The sequence below is a fragment of the Pelecanus crispus genome, chromosome Z (assembly GCF_030463565.1).
Source record: "Pelecanus crispus isolate bPelCri1 chromosome Z, bPelCri1.pri, whole genome shotgun sequence".
NCBI lineage: Eukaryota > Metazoa > Chordata > Aves > Pelecaniformes > Pelecanidae > Pelecanus > Pelecanus crispus.
In genome coordinates, this window is record NC_134676.1 from 30,030,174 (window position 1) to 30,050,716 (window position 20,543).

At 43.1% G+C, this 20,543-nt stretch overlaps 1 protein-coding gene across 1 annotated transcript in view; it reads right to left on the reverse strand.

Annotated features, from left to right (window-relative positions):
• MAP1B (microtubule associated protein 1B) overlaps positions 1-15,215 on the reverse strand; it is an 81,283-nt gene extending 66,068 nt beyond the window's left edge. The window contains exons 1-2 of the mRNA XM_075726349.1: positions 15,038-15,215; positions 9,992-10,093 (exon numbers count right to left, since the gene is read on the reverse strand). Coding sequence (XP_075582464.1) covers positions 9,992-10,093; positions 15,038-15,215 — 280 coding nt within the window. The remainder of the gene's footprint in view (positions 1-9,991; positions 10,094-15,037) is intronic.
• Between the last annotated feature and the right edge of the window lie 5,328 nt (positions 15,216-20,543).

Consider the following 20,543-nt stretch of genomic DNA (forward strand, 5'->3'; position numbering starts at 1 on the left):
CCAATAGTGAAAGAAAGCTTTTAGAGTGGCCCCTTCTTTTAACAGTCATCTCTGCTTTTTTATGATTACAAGTCAAGACAAGAAGGGAGAAAGTGTTACCATGCCAGGACCAGTACATTGCCCCAGGCTGGACATACTACGCTAACTACTACCCCCCTGGAAAACAACAGGCACTGTGTTAAAAACTCATTTAATTCTCAGACCACACTAGGAAGGCCTGAAAAGCACGGGAGGACACAGGTAATTTCATAGATGTCCAGCTGTCTCCAGCATCAGCAAGGAAAAAGACTCAAGGTAGGAATGGACTGAAAGGTAGAGGAGCATCAGCTCCACAAATACATAACATGCTGTGTGAAAGTCAAAAGAGTAGAGACCTGTAAAATAAAGTAAATCTCTAAGTTTCTTCCTGATTCTCTACAAGAAACTGATTCCTTGCCCTGGAATTTGTTTTCTGTTTAAACCAATTGAACTACAAAGGAAGCACACAGGCCATGAAGCAATCCAGAGGTCAAACTATACCTTTTAGGTAAGTAGGACTCTAATATACGATTGTATTATACTATTCAATGGACTGAATAGTAAGTCCATACTGTTTAAGGAAATCTGAATGTTTTGCATGTCCTCTTTCCTGTGATCACTGTCTATATACATGGTTGTGGAGGACCCACATGCTTTAGCACAGCCCAGTAAATGGGTTTCCCCTACTCAACAGCGCCTTCTTACAGATTAATACTATCAGATCCTCTTGTTCAACACAAAATGAGAATGTCAGCAAAGTCTCCTTCCACGTGATAATCCTCTGACGTACAATTACCCCACCAAAGCTGGAGACAAATTGTATTTTTTGTTGTAATTACAGGCTTTAATATGTGTGTGGGGTTGTTAGGTGCAGAGCAACTATTCCCACTATGTATGCAGTTGAGACAGTGCTATGATCAAAGGAGTCCATCCTTACTTTTAAGGAGTCATTTAAATAACACACCATCTCCATTTGGATTTCTTTTTGATGACTTCCATGTCTTCCATGTGTTATGGTGAAAGGTGGTATGGTTTTCATTTGATCCAGCAATTCACATTGTAGGACACAATAAAAAACAAACAGAAGACCATTTCAAGCTTTGTTATACATAGTGGATTGAAATGTAAAAAGAATGGCATTCTGTAATACAATTATTGAAAAAGTGGACAGAAAGATTAAAATTTATGAAGTTGCTAGGAAATGTTAAATGTACAAAAACCTAATTAGTATTGAAAAATATTAAAACCTTTCAAGTCTAATGAACTTTTAGAATCTGAGCTTTGCAGCTAGTAATGATAAGTTTGAAAAATTCAGTAGTGCTAGACACTGATTATGAATAATGCCATTAAATTATTAGCTTGCGACAAGCATTAAATCCTATCCAGAGACACTCTTGAAGGCTTTGCCTTCTATATCTATTTAAAGTACTGGTCACATAGAAAATAATTTTTTTTCATTTTTTTTCAGTTTGTCTAAACTCCATGCAGGTTCCAGAAGACCAAGAAAACTTCAGGACAAAGCCTGAGGATAAGAAAGCATGCTGGATGGCCAAAATACCCATGCCAGGATATGAGCTGGATGTTTCAAAGCCCCAAGATCAGAGGCAAGACCCCTTTAGTTGGGCTTGTCAGACTTCATCCCGTATTTATTTCCCGGAAGTCCAACAACGGTGCCAGCAAAAAAACATGACTTGAACACAAAAAGGTGAAAGCAAGACTTCCCTCTTCCCTGTTTCATTATTTTTTCTAGTCTGTCTTGTCTGTCCCATGTGTCGGGAGCAGTTTTCATGATGCCAATTTCCTTACACAGTGATCCAGGAAACTTCAGTCCTTTCCTGATGGCCTTTTGAAAGGACTCATCCAAGACTGGAGTCGTGCTCTTGTCAATGGCTGCACATATGAATATTAAGAAACAACCCTTTCTAGAAGAGTCTACTGGCTGTGACTGGGATGGACTTAACTTTCTTCACAGCAGCCACTCAGGTGCTGTGTTTTGGATTTGTGTCTAGAACAGTGTTGATAACACACCCATGTTTCCGCTATTGCTAAGAGGTGCTTGCACGGCATCAAGGCTTTCTTTTGCCCCATTCTGCTCACCGGCATGTAGGCTGGGGACAAAAGTCTGCGAGGAGACAAAGCTGGGACAGCTAACACAAGCCGGCCAAAGGGATGTTCCATACCACATAATATCATGCTCAGCAACAAAAGCTGGAGTAGAGGAAGAAGGTGGAGTTTTTAGTTTCCAAGGTGACTGCTGTTGGGAGACTGGCTGGGCATTAGTCTGGCTGTGTGAGGCAGTGAGTGATTTCCTTTGCTTTGCTTGTTGGCTTTTTCTTCTTTCCTTCACCTATTAAATGCTTATCTTGACCCATGAGTTTTCTTGCTTTTGTTCTTTCTAGACTCTCAGGGCAGGGGTGGAACTCAATCCACCATAAAGAGCTTACAAGACCTAGAAAAGCTTACTTGTGACACAGGATATGGGAGACAAATCTGGGATCTATATTTTCTCCAGAAGAGCTACAGAACTGCCATAAAACTGCAACAGCTTCTAAAAGCTGCCTTTGGCAGGAGGGAGTTGACTTCCAGGTGAAAGTCTCCATAGCTCATTAGAATCACTCGGAGATTACACAGCCTAAGAATATGGTTTATCTCATTGGAAGAGTTTTTTGTTGGTTGTTTTTTTTTTTTTGGGGGGGTGGGGGTATTTGCTTATTTTAAATAAAACCCTAAGCTTCCCTGAGTTCTGATGGGCAGAATCTCCCACATACAGCTATGCAGGAGATGGGGACATAGGGACATAGGACAGTAACTCATCTCACCACTATAGACAAGCTCCCAAGTACCAAAATGCATGAAGTTGCAACGTCAAAATAATACTGAAATTCACACAAATTTGTTTCTGAATTAGTTATTATTTGAATACAACTTTTTTTAAACTTATTTTTGTCTGGTATCAGCAACTAGTTTTGAATCATAAACAGACTAATTCCAACTAGTAAAAAATCCAGGAACCAAGAGAGTCATGTCCTTACATTTATGAGTCTATGCTGCACACACAGACAGCATGCAAACCCAGGTCATCAGGAGCACTGGCTTTTCTTCTTGACTCTAGGAACAGATTGCCACCAGTGACTACAAGCCAAAAGTAACCATCATGTCTTTTTGGTGGGACCATCAGGGGTTTGATGCAAAAGCATGGGGCTCTGTTACAGAACTATCCAGCTTTCTATTTGTGACTATTACTGACTAAAGTACGTATCTTCCCTACCTGCTCATAGGGACTGTGAGGTACTATGGGATACATCCAGCAGTCTACAGACAGGAGCACCTGGATCTGCGGCCAGCATTAATGCATCTCTTGCATTTGTTTCTACAAGGTAGATGACAGCTGGAGCTCCTCATGCTGTTGCAAGGCTGATAGCAGCAGTCACAGTGGCAACTCTCATTCTACAGCTGGCAACAGGGATGAACATGTGCTCCCCATTCCACTCAGTCTAGAGACAGTGTCTCAACTCTTCTTCCCTGGGTCTGGCCCTATTACTGAATACAGTGGTAGGCAACTCACTGCAAATAAAGCACCATCCTTATCTGGCAAGAAAGAAATTAAAATGTTCATTTTCGCCCTTGTTATGTAAAAATTTGGTCCTTGTTCTACCTTAAAAATACTAGATAGTATTTTCGCTAATCCAAAGTCCAATCCAATTATTTCAGTGGCCTTTGGATCAAGCCTTTTCTCATTATAAAGTCCAATTACAAATATTTAATATTTGTCTCAAGTGACTGATAAACTGTAGCAGAAAGTAACAGAAAATCCAGGCAATTAAAACAGGTAAGTCTTAACAAAATTAAGAAAAACAGACATTTGAGAAAAATGTTGCCCATGGGTCATCGTTTAACCCCACCAGCAACTAAGCACCACACAGCCGCTCGCTTGCTTCATCCCCGGTGGGATGGGGGAGAGAATTGGAAAAGTAAAAGTGAGAAAACTCGTGGGTTGAGACAGAGACAGTTTAATAGGTAAAGCAAAAGCCACGCACGCAAGCAAAGCAAAACAAGGAATGCATTCACTACTTCCCATCAGCAGGCAGGTGTTCAGCCATCTCGAAGAAAGCAGGGCTCCCATCACACGTAACAGTTACTTGGGAAGAAAAATGCCATCACTCCCCCCCTTCCTTCTTCTTCCCCCAGCTTTATATGCATGGTATCATACGGTATGGAGTATTCCTTTGGCTATTGGGGTCAGCTGTCCCAGCTGTGTCTCCTCCCAGCTTCTTGTGCACCCCCAACCTCTGGTGTGGTGGTGTGAGAAACAGAAAAGGTCTTGACTCTGTGTAAGCACTGCTCAGCAGTAACTAAAACACCCCTGTGTTATCAACACTGGTTCCAGCACAAATACAAAACATAGCCCCATACTAGCTGCTATGAAGAAAGTTACCTCTATCCCAGCCAAAACCAGCACACCATGACAACCAGAAACTAGACAAAAAAAGGTGGAAATGATGTTCTAGTTACACATTTTATTATAAATCCATGATGGAAGAGATGAGAGGTAGGTCATCTGTAAATGATACTGGGCAAGGGTCAAAAATAAAATATTGTTTGTGTCTTCAGTTTCAGACAGCCCCGATAGACTGAGTTGTCTTGTAAGGGACAAATTAAGAATTCTAATTCTGTAAGTTTTTGTTAAATAACCCTTAACAAAATAACCCTTGTGAATATACCATTAGGTATGCTGAATTATCATTCTAATAAAGAGGAATGGGAATTAAAATTTCATAATGGAGTTAAAATTCTATTATTATTCACAACTAACTTAATCCCATGCCTCTGGTAGCTGCCTCACACAGGTCAAAAACCTGTTCTCATAAAATATGGGCTATTCTAAGACCACTGAACTCATTGTATGTACTTGTGATACAGCACATTGAAAAAGAACCTTTCAGTCAGCAAAAGCTGATTCACGCTAACAGCTTAGCATCAGCAGGTACTGGTGTTTTGGCAGCAATGTAAATTCATGCTAATTTTCTTTGAGGTGATTCCAAAAAATGCAGAGGTGGAAGTCAGTGCCAGAATGATTGTCACATAAGTGCAACAATTTATTCACTGAAAAAAAAGATAAAGTCACTTATTAGCCCACCTCTGGAATTTTGACTAGTACTAAGAAAGGAAGGCTTTGACAATCCATGTACCCAAATATATAGGCTGTTACATGGTAATACTCTCCTGAGCCACCAAAATCCTAGCATCCCACACAAAAAAGCCTTGCAAGTGGATGACAGCACTGTGCGTGGCCCCCAGCAAATTGCCCCCACGAGGACACCGGGGTTCCCTAGCCTCGCGCCGCCAGGCAGCCTCACCGCTGCAGCCCAGGACCACTGGTGGGAACACCCTGCAGGGACACCATTCACAGCCACAGAGGCATGAGCTCAATTCCCTATTCAAGTCCTATTCTGCCTCCATTTTCTTTCTTCCAAGGCACAAATACTTCAAGACACAAAACAAGTCTGGTAGCCAACTAAAATTAACCTCTCCAAACATAAAATGAGCTAAAATGACTGCAGTGAATAGTCCAGCTATCACAGTCTCTAATTGCTGAAGAATCATATTTATAGGGTGTCCCTAAATGTGCATACCAGACTACTTGCGATTTTAAGTGAAATTAATTCCTAGGTACTTAGTGATGTGCTCTGATATCAGCTGAGATATCTTGGGCTGAGACTTCTTGGCTCTTCTCTTTCTTTCATTTTAAGTGATGGATTTTACTCAAGTACCTATGTCCTCTTACTTGAAAAATTTTGATGAACTGCTGTTTTCAGTAAGACAGCACTAAAACCATGCCCTTTAGCATTTTATCAGTGACTCCATGAGCTCACATTGCAAGGTACTGGGTGTGATATTAACTGGGTTTAGATCTGCTTTGACAAAGGCAATGGGACTATACACCATTTGGCAAGGTACAGAGCTGTGGGCATTGATGACGAAAATTGCAAGATCAAAAATTCTCCACAGGTTACTTATAGCCCTACACAGTAACTTGTGAAATGGTAACTTTCAGAATGAAAGCTGTTAAGGCTTTTTAGGGTAATGATAGTTTCAGACAACAATGACCTTCAGGAAGCCTAAAGGAGTCAAGCCTACTGCTGCTGCTGATGCAGGTGGCTGCTGAGGGGACACCAAATGTGTCTTGTACTTTGCCAAGGTCCCCCCTGGCCACAGGCAGGCTGGCAAAAATAGTCTTGGGTACAGGTAAGGAAGGATTCACTTAAGCCTGTGCAGTCACCAACTGCTGACTTATGGGCAACAGGAGACCTCCTGGTACGGCTCAGACAGGAAATGCGTCTTCCACAAATACATGTTCCTCATAACAACAGGACAAAGTACAAAGTAGCCACAGTGCATTGCTTGAGTAGTATTTCTTAGGTTATGGGTGACTAGCTGCTGAACAGCTATTTAAATAAAATGGATTTCATCTAGACAAGGGCTTGAATATGCACCAATGCAATAGTCAAGTGTCCCCAGGTGGAAGCTGAGGGACAAAACAGCAGGCGTGGAAGTCTTGCAGAAGGGCCCTCAATGGCTTTACCCTCCTACACCCCCACCACAAAATCCATTTACTTGGTCTTTTGTGAAGCTGCTTTGTGCAGCTGAAGCTTTTTTTTTTTAAATTAAGAAAAGATTGGCAGGTACAGCTGCAATTTCAACCAAGCTCTTTCCCAGACTCTACCCTTGCTCTGCCTCACTACCAGATACACAGTTCCTTTTCCAGCATGTACATGTTACAATTCATTGTTTGATTTTTTTGTCCTTGTGATGTTAACATAAGATGGAAGTTATCAGTACATGACAGAGAAAACAGGCAAGCACTGGAGTACCCATTTTAAGTCATGTTGCCTGTTGTCTTGGCAACCAGTTAATAAGCTCTGTAACTCATTTTTCACCAGCACCTGACAATAACATCTCTGCAAGATTTAGTATTATTAAGGAGTCTGCTAACTCAGCTGCTTTACAAGGTATCAGAAAAGATCTGCTGGCATTTCCATTCTGAATCCTATTTTTCAGGAATCATAAATCATCCATAAATTGCCCAGCATCTGAATATAGGATGCATAAATACCACTGTGACCATCTATTCCCTTGAAAAGAGCACAAATAGAGTGTTGGGATCCAGTCATGCTCCCTGCAGTATAGGTACCTTGCTATTCACTACACAGGGAGAAGGATCAAACCTCCAATTCCTCAAGTGAAAATACACGAATGCTTTGACAGACGTGTTTTCTCACATCTCTCCTTCAACATTGTAGACATATGGCATGGGGAAGGGTTGGCCCCATGTCCTCCAAGCTTCCTTTTGGGGAAGGAGTCCTACCCTTCACATTGGTGCTGTGTGTATCCTTGAGCTGCTTTGAGAAGCATACAAGCATGTACTGAGCCAGCACTGCAATTACCATAATTAAACATTATAATCAAAGAGGCTTCAGTTAGCAGTTAGCCCTGACTACACTAGGAGCTGTGCAGACACACTAGATGACTCTACCCTTCCTCTACAGTAAACTGTCCCTATGTGTGAGTTGCATAAAGAGTTCAGTCTCAAAGAACTGAAAAAAAGGCTGTTTAATTACATCCCACAGACTACCCCATCACCTTGGATGAATACTTTCCTTGGACAAAAGGTCACCTAGTTACCCAAATTCTGCAGAATTTCTGAGTTTAGGACCTTAAGGGAATATGTACTTACAACCATCTCTTAGTATGAATGTTGACCATTTCACTGGTTAAACACTCAAAATTCAATATTTGGGTGTTCTAACAGAAATCGAGCATTCTGAAATTTAATTAACAAATGGCAACAAAAAACCCTTCTCCCTACCAAACAGTAGAGAGGATACAAAGGAGCCTCATGCAGATTCAACATCACAGAACCACAGAAAGAAGCTAAAACAAATGATCCTCTGATCTGTACAGTGTGACTCTGGAGGTGCCAATGGGCTTCCCCACAAAATTTTAGACAAGAAGTTGGTCAAGAGGGCTAGCTTTATTCTTGGATGTTACCTTTATCCAAGTTTCTGGCTCCCTTAATGTTTTTTCAACATAGATTTTGGCAGTTTATTGTTTAAAGATTGAGCAGTGGTGAAAAACACATTCATTACTGCTTGTCATAGAGATGATGATGAATTCCAGTCACATGCAATTAAGCCGTAATTCAACACAATGACAGACTAGACAGGCAAGTCTAGACAAACAAGAAAAAAAAACCCAATCAAAAATACAATTCCTAGAGAAAAATTCCTAGAGGATTCTCTAATCTGTTGAAAAAAAGGGGTGCATATTCTTATTTTATTTATTGTATGAAAGCAGATTATTTGCTTTATTTTAATTCATGCAATGGTATGAGGATGTATCATCTAAACAAGACAGCAAAAAATATTAGACAAGCTGGAATATTTTTGCTAAAGGAGAAGCACAGGATCTTTTTTCTTCCTGAAGTTTTAAAGTAAAACATACACGTATTAAAAATGGGATGCATTGCATCTTGCATTCTTTAAAGATAAATTTTGATCATTTCACTTATCAGAATACCCTCTCTGTAAAACAAAGCAACTAGTGTCATTGAGAAGCTGAGTTGGCTTCATGACATTTAAACTGAAATGAAAGATATGTATTCTAGGCCTGAGTTTACTTCCATGTAAATCAGGAACTACACGCCTTGACTCTAGATCTTCACACTGAGTACTGTTGCATTGGTTCTGTTGGTTTTCAAACCAGGGGAAGAATTATAGAGGTTTTTTTTTTTTTAGTTAACTGTGGCAATGTTTCACTTTCTATAGATATGGGGAGATATGGCAAAATCTGCTATAACTTATGCTGCAAGGAGGAAGAATTAGTTACACAAGACATTTTGGTATATTATTTGAAACCATCAGGTCAATGCTGTCATGCTAGCAACACATCAGGATCTCTTTGTCAACAGTATACAGTAATTGACCCTAGGAATGTGATGTAGAAGCATGATACAACATTTCATAGCCCTTTTTCACCACACAAGAGATGTTCCTTAAGCTGGAATTTGTAACACTCATCAGTACTAGGTTGTACTAGTCAATGGCACATGGCCGCAATGATTTCACCAATGAAAGCAACCTCTACTCCTTTGAGAAGGTTACATATTTTTAAATGAAAACTGTGATTAATTTCACTGATGCTCACTCAGCATTTGTGTTAAAGTAATGAGATGTTAGAAAACTTACCAAACACTTGATTCCCATGCAACCAGAACAAAAATCAAATTTTACACTTCACAAAACTGGATTTTTTGGGGGTGTTTTTGCTTTATTGTATGAATCCTCTAAAGGAAGGACAGGCTTGAAGAAAAGGCAGCAAAAGAGATTTAGTCTTATGAACCCTGTAAATTTTTAATTTCATCATACAAGCCAAAGAAAGTTCCTGTGAGTCAGCATAGACCCTCCACCCCTCAACTTTTCATACGAAGAAAGAGAAAAGGCCAAGCCCTTTGCAAAGAAACACCGGGCTTGAGCTGTGCTTGGGCAACAGCTGTGACACCATTTCTGGCTCTATAAAACTGTAGAACTAACCTTTCAGGTTATTTTTTTGTATGTGCTCTACCTACCACAGTAAGCTTCAGTCTCTGGGACTACTAGATTGATACTGTGTAAACAAACTGTTCAGTCAAAAAGTGAGTTTTACTTAAATTTAACATGGCCCTACAAAGTAATCATGGTGATACATATGAAGCTAACGTAAAAGGCTGATTGTTTTAAAGTTAAGTTGTAAGAAAGTTAAAACAAATTATAATTTACAAGCTATATTTTAAAATAAAGGAAAAAAAATTATTCATTGTAAAGAATCACAAATTAAAGTGGGCCATACAATTCCAGAGTGTATTTATTAATTCTGTTCTTGGAAAACAAACAAACAAACAAAAAAAACCCTTTGTCAAACACTTCCAAAAACTCACCTCGAACTTCAGGAGAGAATCGAGCTGAATGGCGAGACACAAAAAGTTTCAGTTCTTGATCCAAGTTGCATTCAATCAAGTTTGTGTCCCATGATCGGATTCCTAAAATTCAAAATACAAAACACATCTAGCTTGATATATGATCACTGGAAGTTTTAACTGACTATTTCTCTATTTGCATTCATGCTGTTTGCATATTTCTAAATTTGAAGCCCAGCCTCTCTTCCTTTCAAGGCACACAGCTATTTTTTGCAAAAAGCTGAGTGCTCAAAAGGAGCACTCTGGGCAGGGGTCAGTCACAAGCAAGAAGAAATCTGCCTTTCCAAAGGGCCATCCTTTCAGCTTTATGACCACTGGACACACATCCTAGTAGCCACATTATGAGAAGTTACTGATGTCCCTGAATTGACTTTGAAATAGCAATACACTGATTTACAAAACTGAAAGGGTGAATCACTTGGAGAACACTTTAGTCACACTGCAGGACCATTGTACTTGCCCCTCTGAGAAAAAAAAACCAGCATCACCTAGCATTTTGCAAATTAATATTTAAATACAAAGTATTAAATTGCTGACTTCTTTGTTCAAAGCTTTGAAGCATCCCATATTCTAAATTAAAATTTAAGTGATCTTTTATTCATGAGGTATCAAAATTGAAGTTTTGAGGTTTGAAAATGCTATGCTTGATCTTTTTCCTTTTAAAAACTAAACAGCACATCTCTATTCCCTACCAGTTTTCCCCCCAGCTACTTAGAAAGTAGCTTGACACATATGATCAAAAAATGTATTATTCCAAAATATATTTTTAAGGATTGAAATTTGACCAGGGAAAAAAGAAAAAAATTGCAACCAGAAGACAAATTTACAGTTTCCTTGCATAAGATTTTGATGACTAAAGAAAAAAAAAAACAAAAACAAAACAAAACTCAAAACACCCAAACCAAACCCCACAGGAGAACATGCTTAACTTTTTTGTATAATTTTCTTGTTTTGAAATTGTTCTGAAAATTCTTCTAGTTTTGAAAAACAGTGAGCAGGCAGTTGCATTACAGGTTAAGTCCAGGCACTGCTGTGATTTTGAACACCAACATTACAGTGATTGTTTTTTCCTAAAGGAACATCACTAGACTTACACAAATTAGCTGGCAAATGCAGAAGGGACTGCAGGTGAGGAAGTGTCTGGTGGCCCCTCCCCACATGCCTGACCATGCCTTTGAATGAAATTGTTGAGTTAAATCAGTTCGGGGTTTGGCAAAGAGATGCCTGAAGAGGTGTGTGGACAACTCCTCAGCGTGAGACTAGCACTAACACTCCTGCTGGTAACTCTGTCAGGTTTTCAGGCTGTGAACATTACTGTCAACACTACCTCCTATGCTATCTTCCCTTCCAAGGCAGCAGAAATGTCAGGACTTGTGCTGGCGGAAGCCATGTTGTAGGGCTGAAGGATAAGGAGGGGAAAGAGGGGGAAGAGCAGAGAAACCAGATCTGCAGTGCCAGTCTCCCATTGCAGCTCTGGGTAGGTTCTCCATGCAAATATGAATATCTGCATTTCAAGAGCCTGAAGCCTCTCCAGGGAGAACTCATCCAGGGCTTTTCCTTGTCAGCATCCCAGTCCAGGTAGGAGCATGCTTACTACTGGGATATGCTACCAGCTATTAAGTAGCTGCCATTTGAAACTAAATAAATTTGGAAATACAGTATTGCCTGTGTGTTTCATAACCACTCAGGGGAAAAATAACTGAGCTATAACCAGCCACCTCCACTTCCTGACTGATGCATCATTGTTCAGAGGCATAGGCAGTGAGTCTCTTCTGCAAGTCTCTTTATTTTCATTTCTCAAAAATCTCTTGGCCATATGGTGCATTTTTGGGGTGTAGTTTTGGCAGACAAATACAGCTCAGCAGGCTTTAATGTTTTCCAGGTGTTGGAATATTTGAGAGCAAGAAAGTAAAGATAATACCATGCATGTACAGTACATATGAACCCTATGACTAGTAAACTGACATCGATCACAAAGCTGAAGTACATTGAATAAATGAGCACTGAACTTCAAGAAGCTAGAAAATAAACAGCTCACTGGCCTCTGACAGCAAGCTCTTGTGGGAAGACTACAAAGCTTTGTGGACGTCAGTTAAGCAATATGGACTGTGATTCAGCAATTCTGCTGAGAGGGCCTGTCCACCATCCCTAGCTGCTTTTGTCATGAATCCAGATTTGCTGTAGGGATAAGATTCTGATTAGGCATAGTCAAGGCTGCTGACCCAGGCAATGTCCAAAATACAGGACTCAATGCAAAATAAAGGCAGGGTGCGGGGGGGGGGGGGGGGGGGGGTGGGGAGCGGCAGGGAAAGCCTAGACATTCCATGCACACAGTAGTCCTAGAAGCTGAAGCTGGGATTTGGATAGAATATCCCCAATCTGCAGCTGCATGATTCAGCAGTCTGGATGCAAAAATTATGCATGTACATTATAAAGTAGTGTTATGTATTATACACATTATGTAATCAAATCAGGTTTGGGTAGAATGGAGATAAATCTGGAACTAAAATCCAAGGTCAGTCCAATGATGCAGATCATTAACAGCATGGATGTAACTACTGGAAGCATGGCTGAACTGGAGCTATCTCTTTCTCTCTGCAGTCTTAGGTGTGCAGTGCTACTAGACACAGGACTAAACAGACGGCAGGCGAGGCACACCCAATAGCATCTGCCAAATCAGTGGAAAAATCTTGAAGCTTACTCTTCACTGCCCTCTTCTTTTTTGGTGGACAGTGGGTTGGAGGATTGCCCCCTTAGGAAAGTCACATCCCAAATGCAATTACTGAAAATGCATCTCGCCACACCATTCCCTCTTCATGATATATTAAGTGACTCTGCATTCCACCAGGTTGCGTAGCATCACGCCACTGATGTGTTATCAGCAGATGTTTTCTTTGACACGTTGCTCTGCAGTTTGGCGCATGAATCCACAGTTTTCAGTGATGGTACTTAGGAGACGTACCAGAGAAGACAGTGAGGCAGAGTTATCAAGAACCCAAAATGCATTTAAGGCTCTGTTGAGAATAAAGGTTGAAAGAAGTGGGGTTTTCCAGACTACAGCACATTTTCCAAAGAGAAAAAGATTAGTCAAGCCCATATTTGCCTCATGCAGATAAAGCTTCAGACTCCCAGTGTACTCATCCAGAACAATGCACCTCAAAATTTGATCAAGGTTTTTTCCTAGCAGGCAAAATCTCAATCAGATTGTGACACCAGAAGCAGCGAGATGACTTCTAATCCAAAACGATGAATAAAAAGGCCAAAGCATTCCCTCTGCACATCTAAAACTGCAAGTGGGTGTTATGCTTAGTGGCAGGAGGTAGCAGCAACAGAGCTATGCAGCAGCAGCTGTACAATAGAAGCTTCAAGAAGAGGCTGAAGAGCATTTCTTCAGAGGAAGGATGACATCAGCTGTCTTGAGGGCAGAAGTTTTATCCATTTGCTCTATAATTTTTAATAATTTAATTAAAATGCAGCCAATTCACTCCTGACATAACCGAAAATTAGATAGAATTAGTGCAGTGCTGAAGATGCTCTGAATGACAAAGTATCTGCCTCAGTAGTTGTCCCTAGGAGACAATGGTGGCAAAAAAGATGAACAGGTCATGGTGAAGCTGGTTAGCTGTGATGAGGCAGCCCTTTACCACAAAGAATTGTGAAAAAGAATCAAGAGAAACAGCCAACTAAAGCAACAATGCTTGAGAAAGCAACAATAGAAACAAATGAAGTCCTAGCCGGATGGCTGAACCACACCTACATGACAAGGCTGCTACCAATTCCCGGTTCCAGGGTCTCTTCCCCGCCTCTAACAATGGCAGGTTTCTGAAATCTCTCCTTTTACCAGCCCAGAACAAAAATATATGTTACAAAATCAGGTATCAATTGAGTTTAACAAACTACAGGGTCCGGTAACAATTTTCTTTGTGCTTCATACCACTATTACTGCAGCGGGGCGTTTTTCCCCCGCTCTGCACGTACACTGCAATCTATTGTATGAGAAACCACATCGAGAACTCACAAAACTGTCATTTGACTTGCGATACCTGCCTGTGTCGCCGTCTTAAGAAAAGGACAAATGAACAGCGAGTCAAAGCAGCCGGTAGCCGGGCAACAACGAGGCTGAGCGCTCAGGTATTAGCCTTGTTACCCATATGTTTTTTTTTTTTTTTTTCCTTTATTGAAATACGTATATGCGCATATCAGGCTCGGGTCCTGAAGAATTCTGCAGCCAAGAGAAAAGTCTCACCGCCCAAAGTTAGACACAAAGGTAGGGCTGCGCTCCCGCTCGGGCAGTCTTTGCCGCCGAGGAGGAAAACGCCCCGAACCCCGACGGTTCGGTTTGGCGGCGGGGGGACGGGGCTTAGCGGGGAGCAGCCGCCGCGCAGCCCCGTCCCCACCGCCACCCCCTCGCCGTCCCCACCCATCCCCAGCCGCCTCTGCCGCCGGCGCCGCGGCCGCCCTTTGTCCGCTCCGGGCTGCCATAGGGACCGCAGTGCGGACTGCGCCACGCCCACCCGCCGGTGCCTCCGGGCGGACGGGCTCGGCGGCGGGCGCTGGGCTGCCGCCCCGGACCCGGGCCCTCCGCCCCAACAATGGCGGGCCGGGGGCTCGCTGCCGGGCTGGCTGGGGCGGGGGGGGGGCAGCAGCCGGCGGCAGCGGGGCCCAGCCCGCAGCCCTTGCTCCGCAGCGCCCGCACCCCGCCGGGGGGGGAGGAGGAGGAGAGGGGGGGGGGGGGCTGCGGCGGGACCCTCGCGGAATAAAGAGCCGGAGACCGCGGCTTAAGATCATAGAATCGTTTAGGTTGGAAAAGACCTTTAAGATCATCCAGTCCAACCATTAACCTACGCTACCAAGTGTAGGCTTGGCGGCTGCTGCGCCCCTACCCTGCGTGGGGTGGGTGCGCCCCGGCCGCGTCCGAGGAGGGGGAGAGCGCCGGAGGTTGGGGGGGGGGGGGGGGGGGGGGGGGCGCGGCGCTGCCTGTGGCGCGCCCGCTGCCCGCCGCCTCACCTCGCTCGATGTTGGCGATGGCTCGCCGCAGGTGCTCCTCGGTCACCAGCTCGCCGATGACCACCAGCAGGTAAAACTTGCTGTCCAGGAAGCGGTGGGAGAGGCTTGGCGAGGGGGAAGTGGGGTTGGGGATGCTGCAGGACGGCTCCGAGTCCGCTTCCACCACCACGGTGGCCATCGCCACCGCCCCGCTCCGCCCCGCGGCTCCGGGGCGCTGAGGGGAGAAGGGCCGCTCGGCGGCGGCTCCGCAGGCGGCAGGGAGAGAGTGAGGGCGGGCGGGGAGGCGGCGGCGCTTTTATACCGAGACGGTGCAGGGCAGGGACCTGGTGAGAAGGAGGAGGAGGAGGAGGAGGAGGAGGAAGGGGGGGAGCCGGCGCATCCCCGCGCCGCCGCCGCCGCGTTTCCAGCATCCACAGCTGATGTCATCTGCGGCAAATCCTCCCCGCGGCGGCCCCCGGAAGCAGGAAGGACGCGGGGGGCGAACAACGCCCCGATGGGACGCCGAGGGGTGCGCCCCGGGCCCGGATCCCGGCCCCGGCCCCGGCCCCGGCGGTGGAGCCCTGGGCCGGCGCAGGTCCCGCGGCCATCCCGCGGCCCTTGCTCCCGGTGCCCTTCCGGGGCATCGCCCTGCCCGGCTGGCCAGCCCCGGCGTCTGGCTCCGCTGCCTCGACTCCCCGCGGCCCTCCCGGGGTCCCAGCCTCGAAGCACGGCGGTGAGAAGCCTCAGGGGTTGCCCTGGCAGACCGGTGCAACTCATATAGCAAAGCTAGCACCGGCGCTCCAGCAGCACCCCTGATGCCAACAGATGAAAAGGCGATTCCGTGGTCCAAGGCCGAGGGTCCTGTGTCCTGCATCTCACCGTAGCGCTGCAGCAAAATTTGAGTCATACTTGCCACATACACGCACTACAGCCAGCACTCTAAATATTCTTGCTACCTTTTTGCATTTGAAAGCAGTTCACTTAATAAGATACTGCAAACATAGCCTTTCTGCATGTATTCAAGGCCCATAGATATATGACTTACACCAGAAAAGCACTGGTTTTGGACAAGCTGCTGACACCCCTACTCTTAAGGCTCCAGAAGTTCATTTTGACCAGGCTCAGGTAACTCCAGGGAGCAATGGTATTATAAAACATCTGCAATTACAGAAACAAAGGTTTCATTCCTCTCCACATGTAAGTTAGACATCTGCTCCCCAGTACTCACTGAGACCCATTCAAGAAATAAACTTAATCACCTCCTAAAAGTGTTTTATCCTCCCCTATAGATGGGATAGAGCAGTCAGATAAATCAGCCTCTCTTACATGTGTCTCTCACTTTACTGACAGATGCAAGGCACTGGCTTACGCTAAGCCTCTTGTTTATATGGCTGAAGTGATGTGGGAGGAATCACGCTGCAACATAGGAAAGGATAGAAACTTTTATAGCCTGGTTTTTAAGATAACCTCTGGTCCCTGACTGAGAAGACACTTCCTCTGTGTGCAGCTCCTTCCAGTACTGACTGCTCAAATTCCCTGCCTGCTGCTCAGAAACAGAATGCTTGCCTGGATGAACCGATACATCAGTCCTGTTTTCTTAGAAGAAATACTTTGTTCCAGGGTATACTGAACTCATTCTAATTAACAAGCATTTCAGGTTGTCACTAATAAGTTATTTGTCTTACTTGCCTAGAAACACCCGCAAATATAGAAACGACATTGTTGTAGGTGCTGGTCCATAACGTTATATCTGCCTATAGCACCAAGTGTTTTTAATATGAATAGTTCCTCTGCATGAATACAGCATCGAGAGCCTTGGCCAATACAGCATGATGCATTTGGATGTTGCATGCAGAGTACACTATTGTTCTGAGCTGCCGTTAGTCTGAAGGTTGTAGACTGCAGACAAGCATTTTTACAGCCATGTCAGGTGGCTGAGATGACACAGTGGTAAAGAGCAACGGTGCTCATTCTTCACTAGAACTGACACTGCTGATAGAACATATGCAACAGTGTAGATACAGAAGAACTAGCAGCAGTTCTCCTGAAGTTGGTGAGGTATTCATAGGTACAGAGTATTGCTCTTGTGGTACCCCAGTTTGTATGAGCCCAGCTGTGACTTCTGTGTTTCCTTGCTGATCCTGGCAGTTTCCATGTGGTAGTATAGATGCTGACCTAGAAATAACGTCCACTCCTCAGTAGCCATGTCCTATATGACCCCCACCCTAATAATCTATTCTGATTATAGATACCCTCAAGACTTGCCACGTGGTGCCCACTGGAGAAAGCCAGCTTCTGGCTTCTCCCGCTGCAATACGTAGCTTTGGGATATGGTTTGATTTCAATCACCAAGAGCAGCCGGTCTCTGGAGCGTGGAAGGGGCTTGCCAAGGGGACTTGCTAACTGTTTGCAGAATAGACTGGTAGTCATTCCCAGATATAAAGGTAAAATGATTACTTGTTTCACAAGCACAGCAGGTTAAATGCATTACTCTGAGAAATGCACACCAGTACACAAAATGCATTATATGAGCTTTTCAGCACTTTCTTATTTTAAGAGAAAATGAAAATATACATCACTGCCTCACAAGCACAGCAAGTTAAATGCATTACTCTGAGAAATGCACACCAGTACACCAAATGCTTTATATGAACTTTTTAGCACTTTCTTATTTTAAGAAAAAATGAAAACATACATAACTGGAAAAAGGCCTGTGAATTTGAAAAGTAAGAGGTGAAAAGAATGTATTGTATCAAAGAAGAAAATCATTACGTACAGGTAGGTAATATAAATATGTTTGAAATAGCCTGCTGAAGCAGTCCTCTGTTTTATATTGCGTGGTAAAATAATATGCAGCTAGAACATGGTGTGATAAAAGGTGAACTGTCATAGTCTTGTGATGGGAGATGTGTCACACATTGAAACCCTAAGGACAAGAGGCTGCCTTTGGAAGAAAATGGTCTTGCACTAAACTCTTCAAGGGATGCAGACCTCTGCCCTCATCTATTCACAAGCATATGTCGCTTCATCTGGGTTGGAAGTTAGACAAGAAAAGATGCTTTAACGTCCTGGATGTGTCTCTGAGGAAGCTCCTAGCCCCATGGTCAGTGTTAACACTGTGAATTGCCCTGTTGGCATCTCACCTGGATAGTTTTATTTGTCACCATCTTTCCCTATCTGGAAATCCATTTATATTCTGCAATATGGAGCATATCAACAGATCCGCTGCTGGGTGAAATGTGGCGATGTGCTGTACAAAGCTGACTCAGTGTTATGTGACCCTCACTGTTTGAAGGTGATACCAGCTTCCTAGCTGCAGCTAAATCACGTAGATATGCCACTTCAGTAGAAGAAACAGCAAAACTCATGTGGGCTACGGAATACGTCTTGCTGGTTTTTTAAAGAGACAATGATTGATACCTGCTTCTGTCTGGCTTTTGTTTGCTTTGTTTTGGTTTGGCTTTGTTCCTTTAGTATGTTCAATACCAAATTGGTGTCCCCCAGTTGAATATAGTCAAACATTACATGTAAAGCTGTATTTTTCTTGTGGATATCATATTTTTTAAAGTAAACAGGCAGTTTTAAATAAAGCTCTTCAAGTCTAAAACTAGAACATACTTCTTGGTGCTGTGTGCCATTTCTTACCCACTAATATTCAGGTTTCGCTCAAGTCCTGTCTTCAAGTTTTAGATGAGGTTTCAGTGATGCACAAACCCTTAGACTGGCCCTTTGTCCGAGGCCAAATGTCACCCCTAGCATAAAAGAAATACACATCCATGTGCATTACTTCAGACCAATTTAAGAACTCTACTGAAAGAGAAGTGGTTCAGAAGGCTGTCTTCACTGAGAGAAATGTCAGTCTGAGGACAGCACAGTATGTCATGAAGCGGGTTCCCAAAATGGGTAGATTTTCATAAGGAGAGGCAGTAAGGCATAACATATTTTAGAGATGAAGCTTTGCCAGCCTACACCAGAGGTGACAGAATCACAGAATGGCTGAGGTTGGAAGGGACCTCTAGAGGTCATCTGTTCTAATCCCCCTGCTCAAGCAAGGCTACCTACAATAGGTTGCTCAGAGCTGTTTTCAGTCAGGTTTGGGTATCTCCACAGATGAACACTCCACCACCTCTCCAGGCAACCTGTGCCACTGCTCCATCACCCTCACAGTGAAAAAGTGTTTCCTGATGCACAATGAAGTCAAGAATATATCATCAATATTATAGCAGATAATACCCATAACATTTTGTATCTTACCTGATGCCTTCGCAATGTGAGCTACTGTCACTCTCAGCTTTATGTTTAACTACATGCAAAAAAAATATTATTTGTCTGACAATCATTTCAAGTATTTTAAATTATATTACTTAATCTTTAATGATTACTTTTTGAACAGCAAAAGAAAGTAAGTTTTTATTTGCTTGTGGTGAAATATCCATTTCAGACGGTATTTCAGCTGTTTCCCACTCCTCCCACTTTCCCCATAGAAAAGGGGGAGTTAAATATTAAAATAAAAAAAGTGAGGAAAGCAACACTATTGCTTTTAAAAATAACATTTTCTCTCACTTTCAACTTTCTCTCTTGAAGTGAGAGAAAAATAACACCAAGTAACATTTTGCTTTAGTTCCCAGTGGGAAAAGTTGTTTGTTTTTTTTTTTTTAATCAGAGTAATTTCTTTCTTTTTGTTCAGTGGAAAAGAAGTTAGAAGTAAAAAAAAAGGAAAAATATTTAATTTCAGTGAGAATAAAATGGGGGGAAAAAAGAGTTTTCTCTTGACTATTAAAAAAAGACAAATTAGAAATTAATGATTTTGAATAAACTTATCCTGCAATTTGCTATGAAAAAAAACCACATAGTTTTGCATGAAACTAAAGTGATTGCTTTTCCACTGTTGGAGAGAAAATAGCGCCATTTTAAGTAATTAGATCCTGTTTACTAATTACGATAACACTTAAAATTCAGCAATAAATGATAATAAAGACATTGAAAGCGATGATACCCATTGTACCGCAAAGCTGGATGTATAATTAAAACAGCAGCAGAAGCAAAAACAATGGAGAGACAATGTGAATTGGCACCAGGCAGTAGTTTTGAGCTTCCTTCGAGCAGTTTTGAACCCCTCTGAACAAGAGACAGAAGAATGATTTGTTCATATGGAATATAGTTTGGGTTTCAGGGGGTGGGTTCTGCAGAGTCTTAATTCTTGTTGAATGACTGCAAGTTACGGAATTACATTTGGCTTCTAGGGACAAGATACAATTTATCTCGTATGACACCAACCTGAGGAGCCCTGCAGTCCAGGGGCTCAACATGTGCTTCCTTTCAAGCCAGTTTTAGAGCTCCCTCTTGACTTAAAAGGGGGGTGAATCAAGCCACGGGTTTGGAATGACTAGGCGTACACTATCATCTGCTTAATTTGAGGGGCAGCTGGAAGCTGAGAGTTCCCACAAGGTGGTGTTGGCTGCTGTAACACCTATGTTCAGCCCGGCCACAGGCTGCCTGAAACCTGTCTGCCCTGGCAGCACACTCT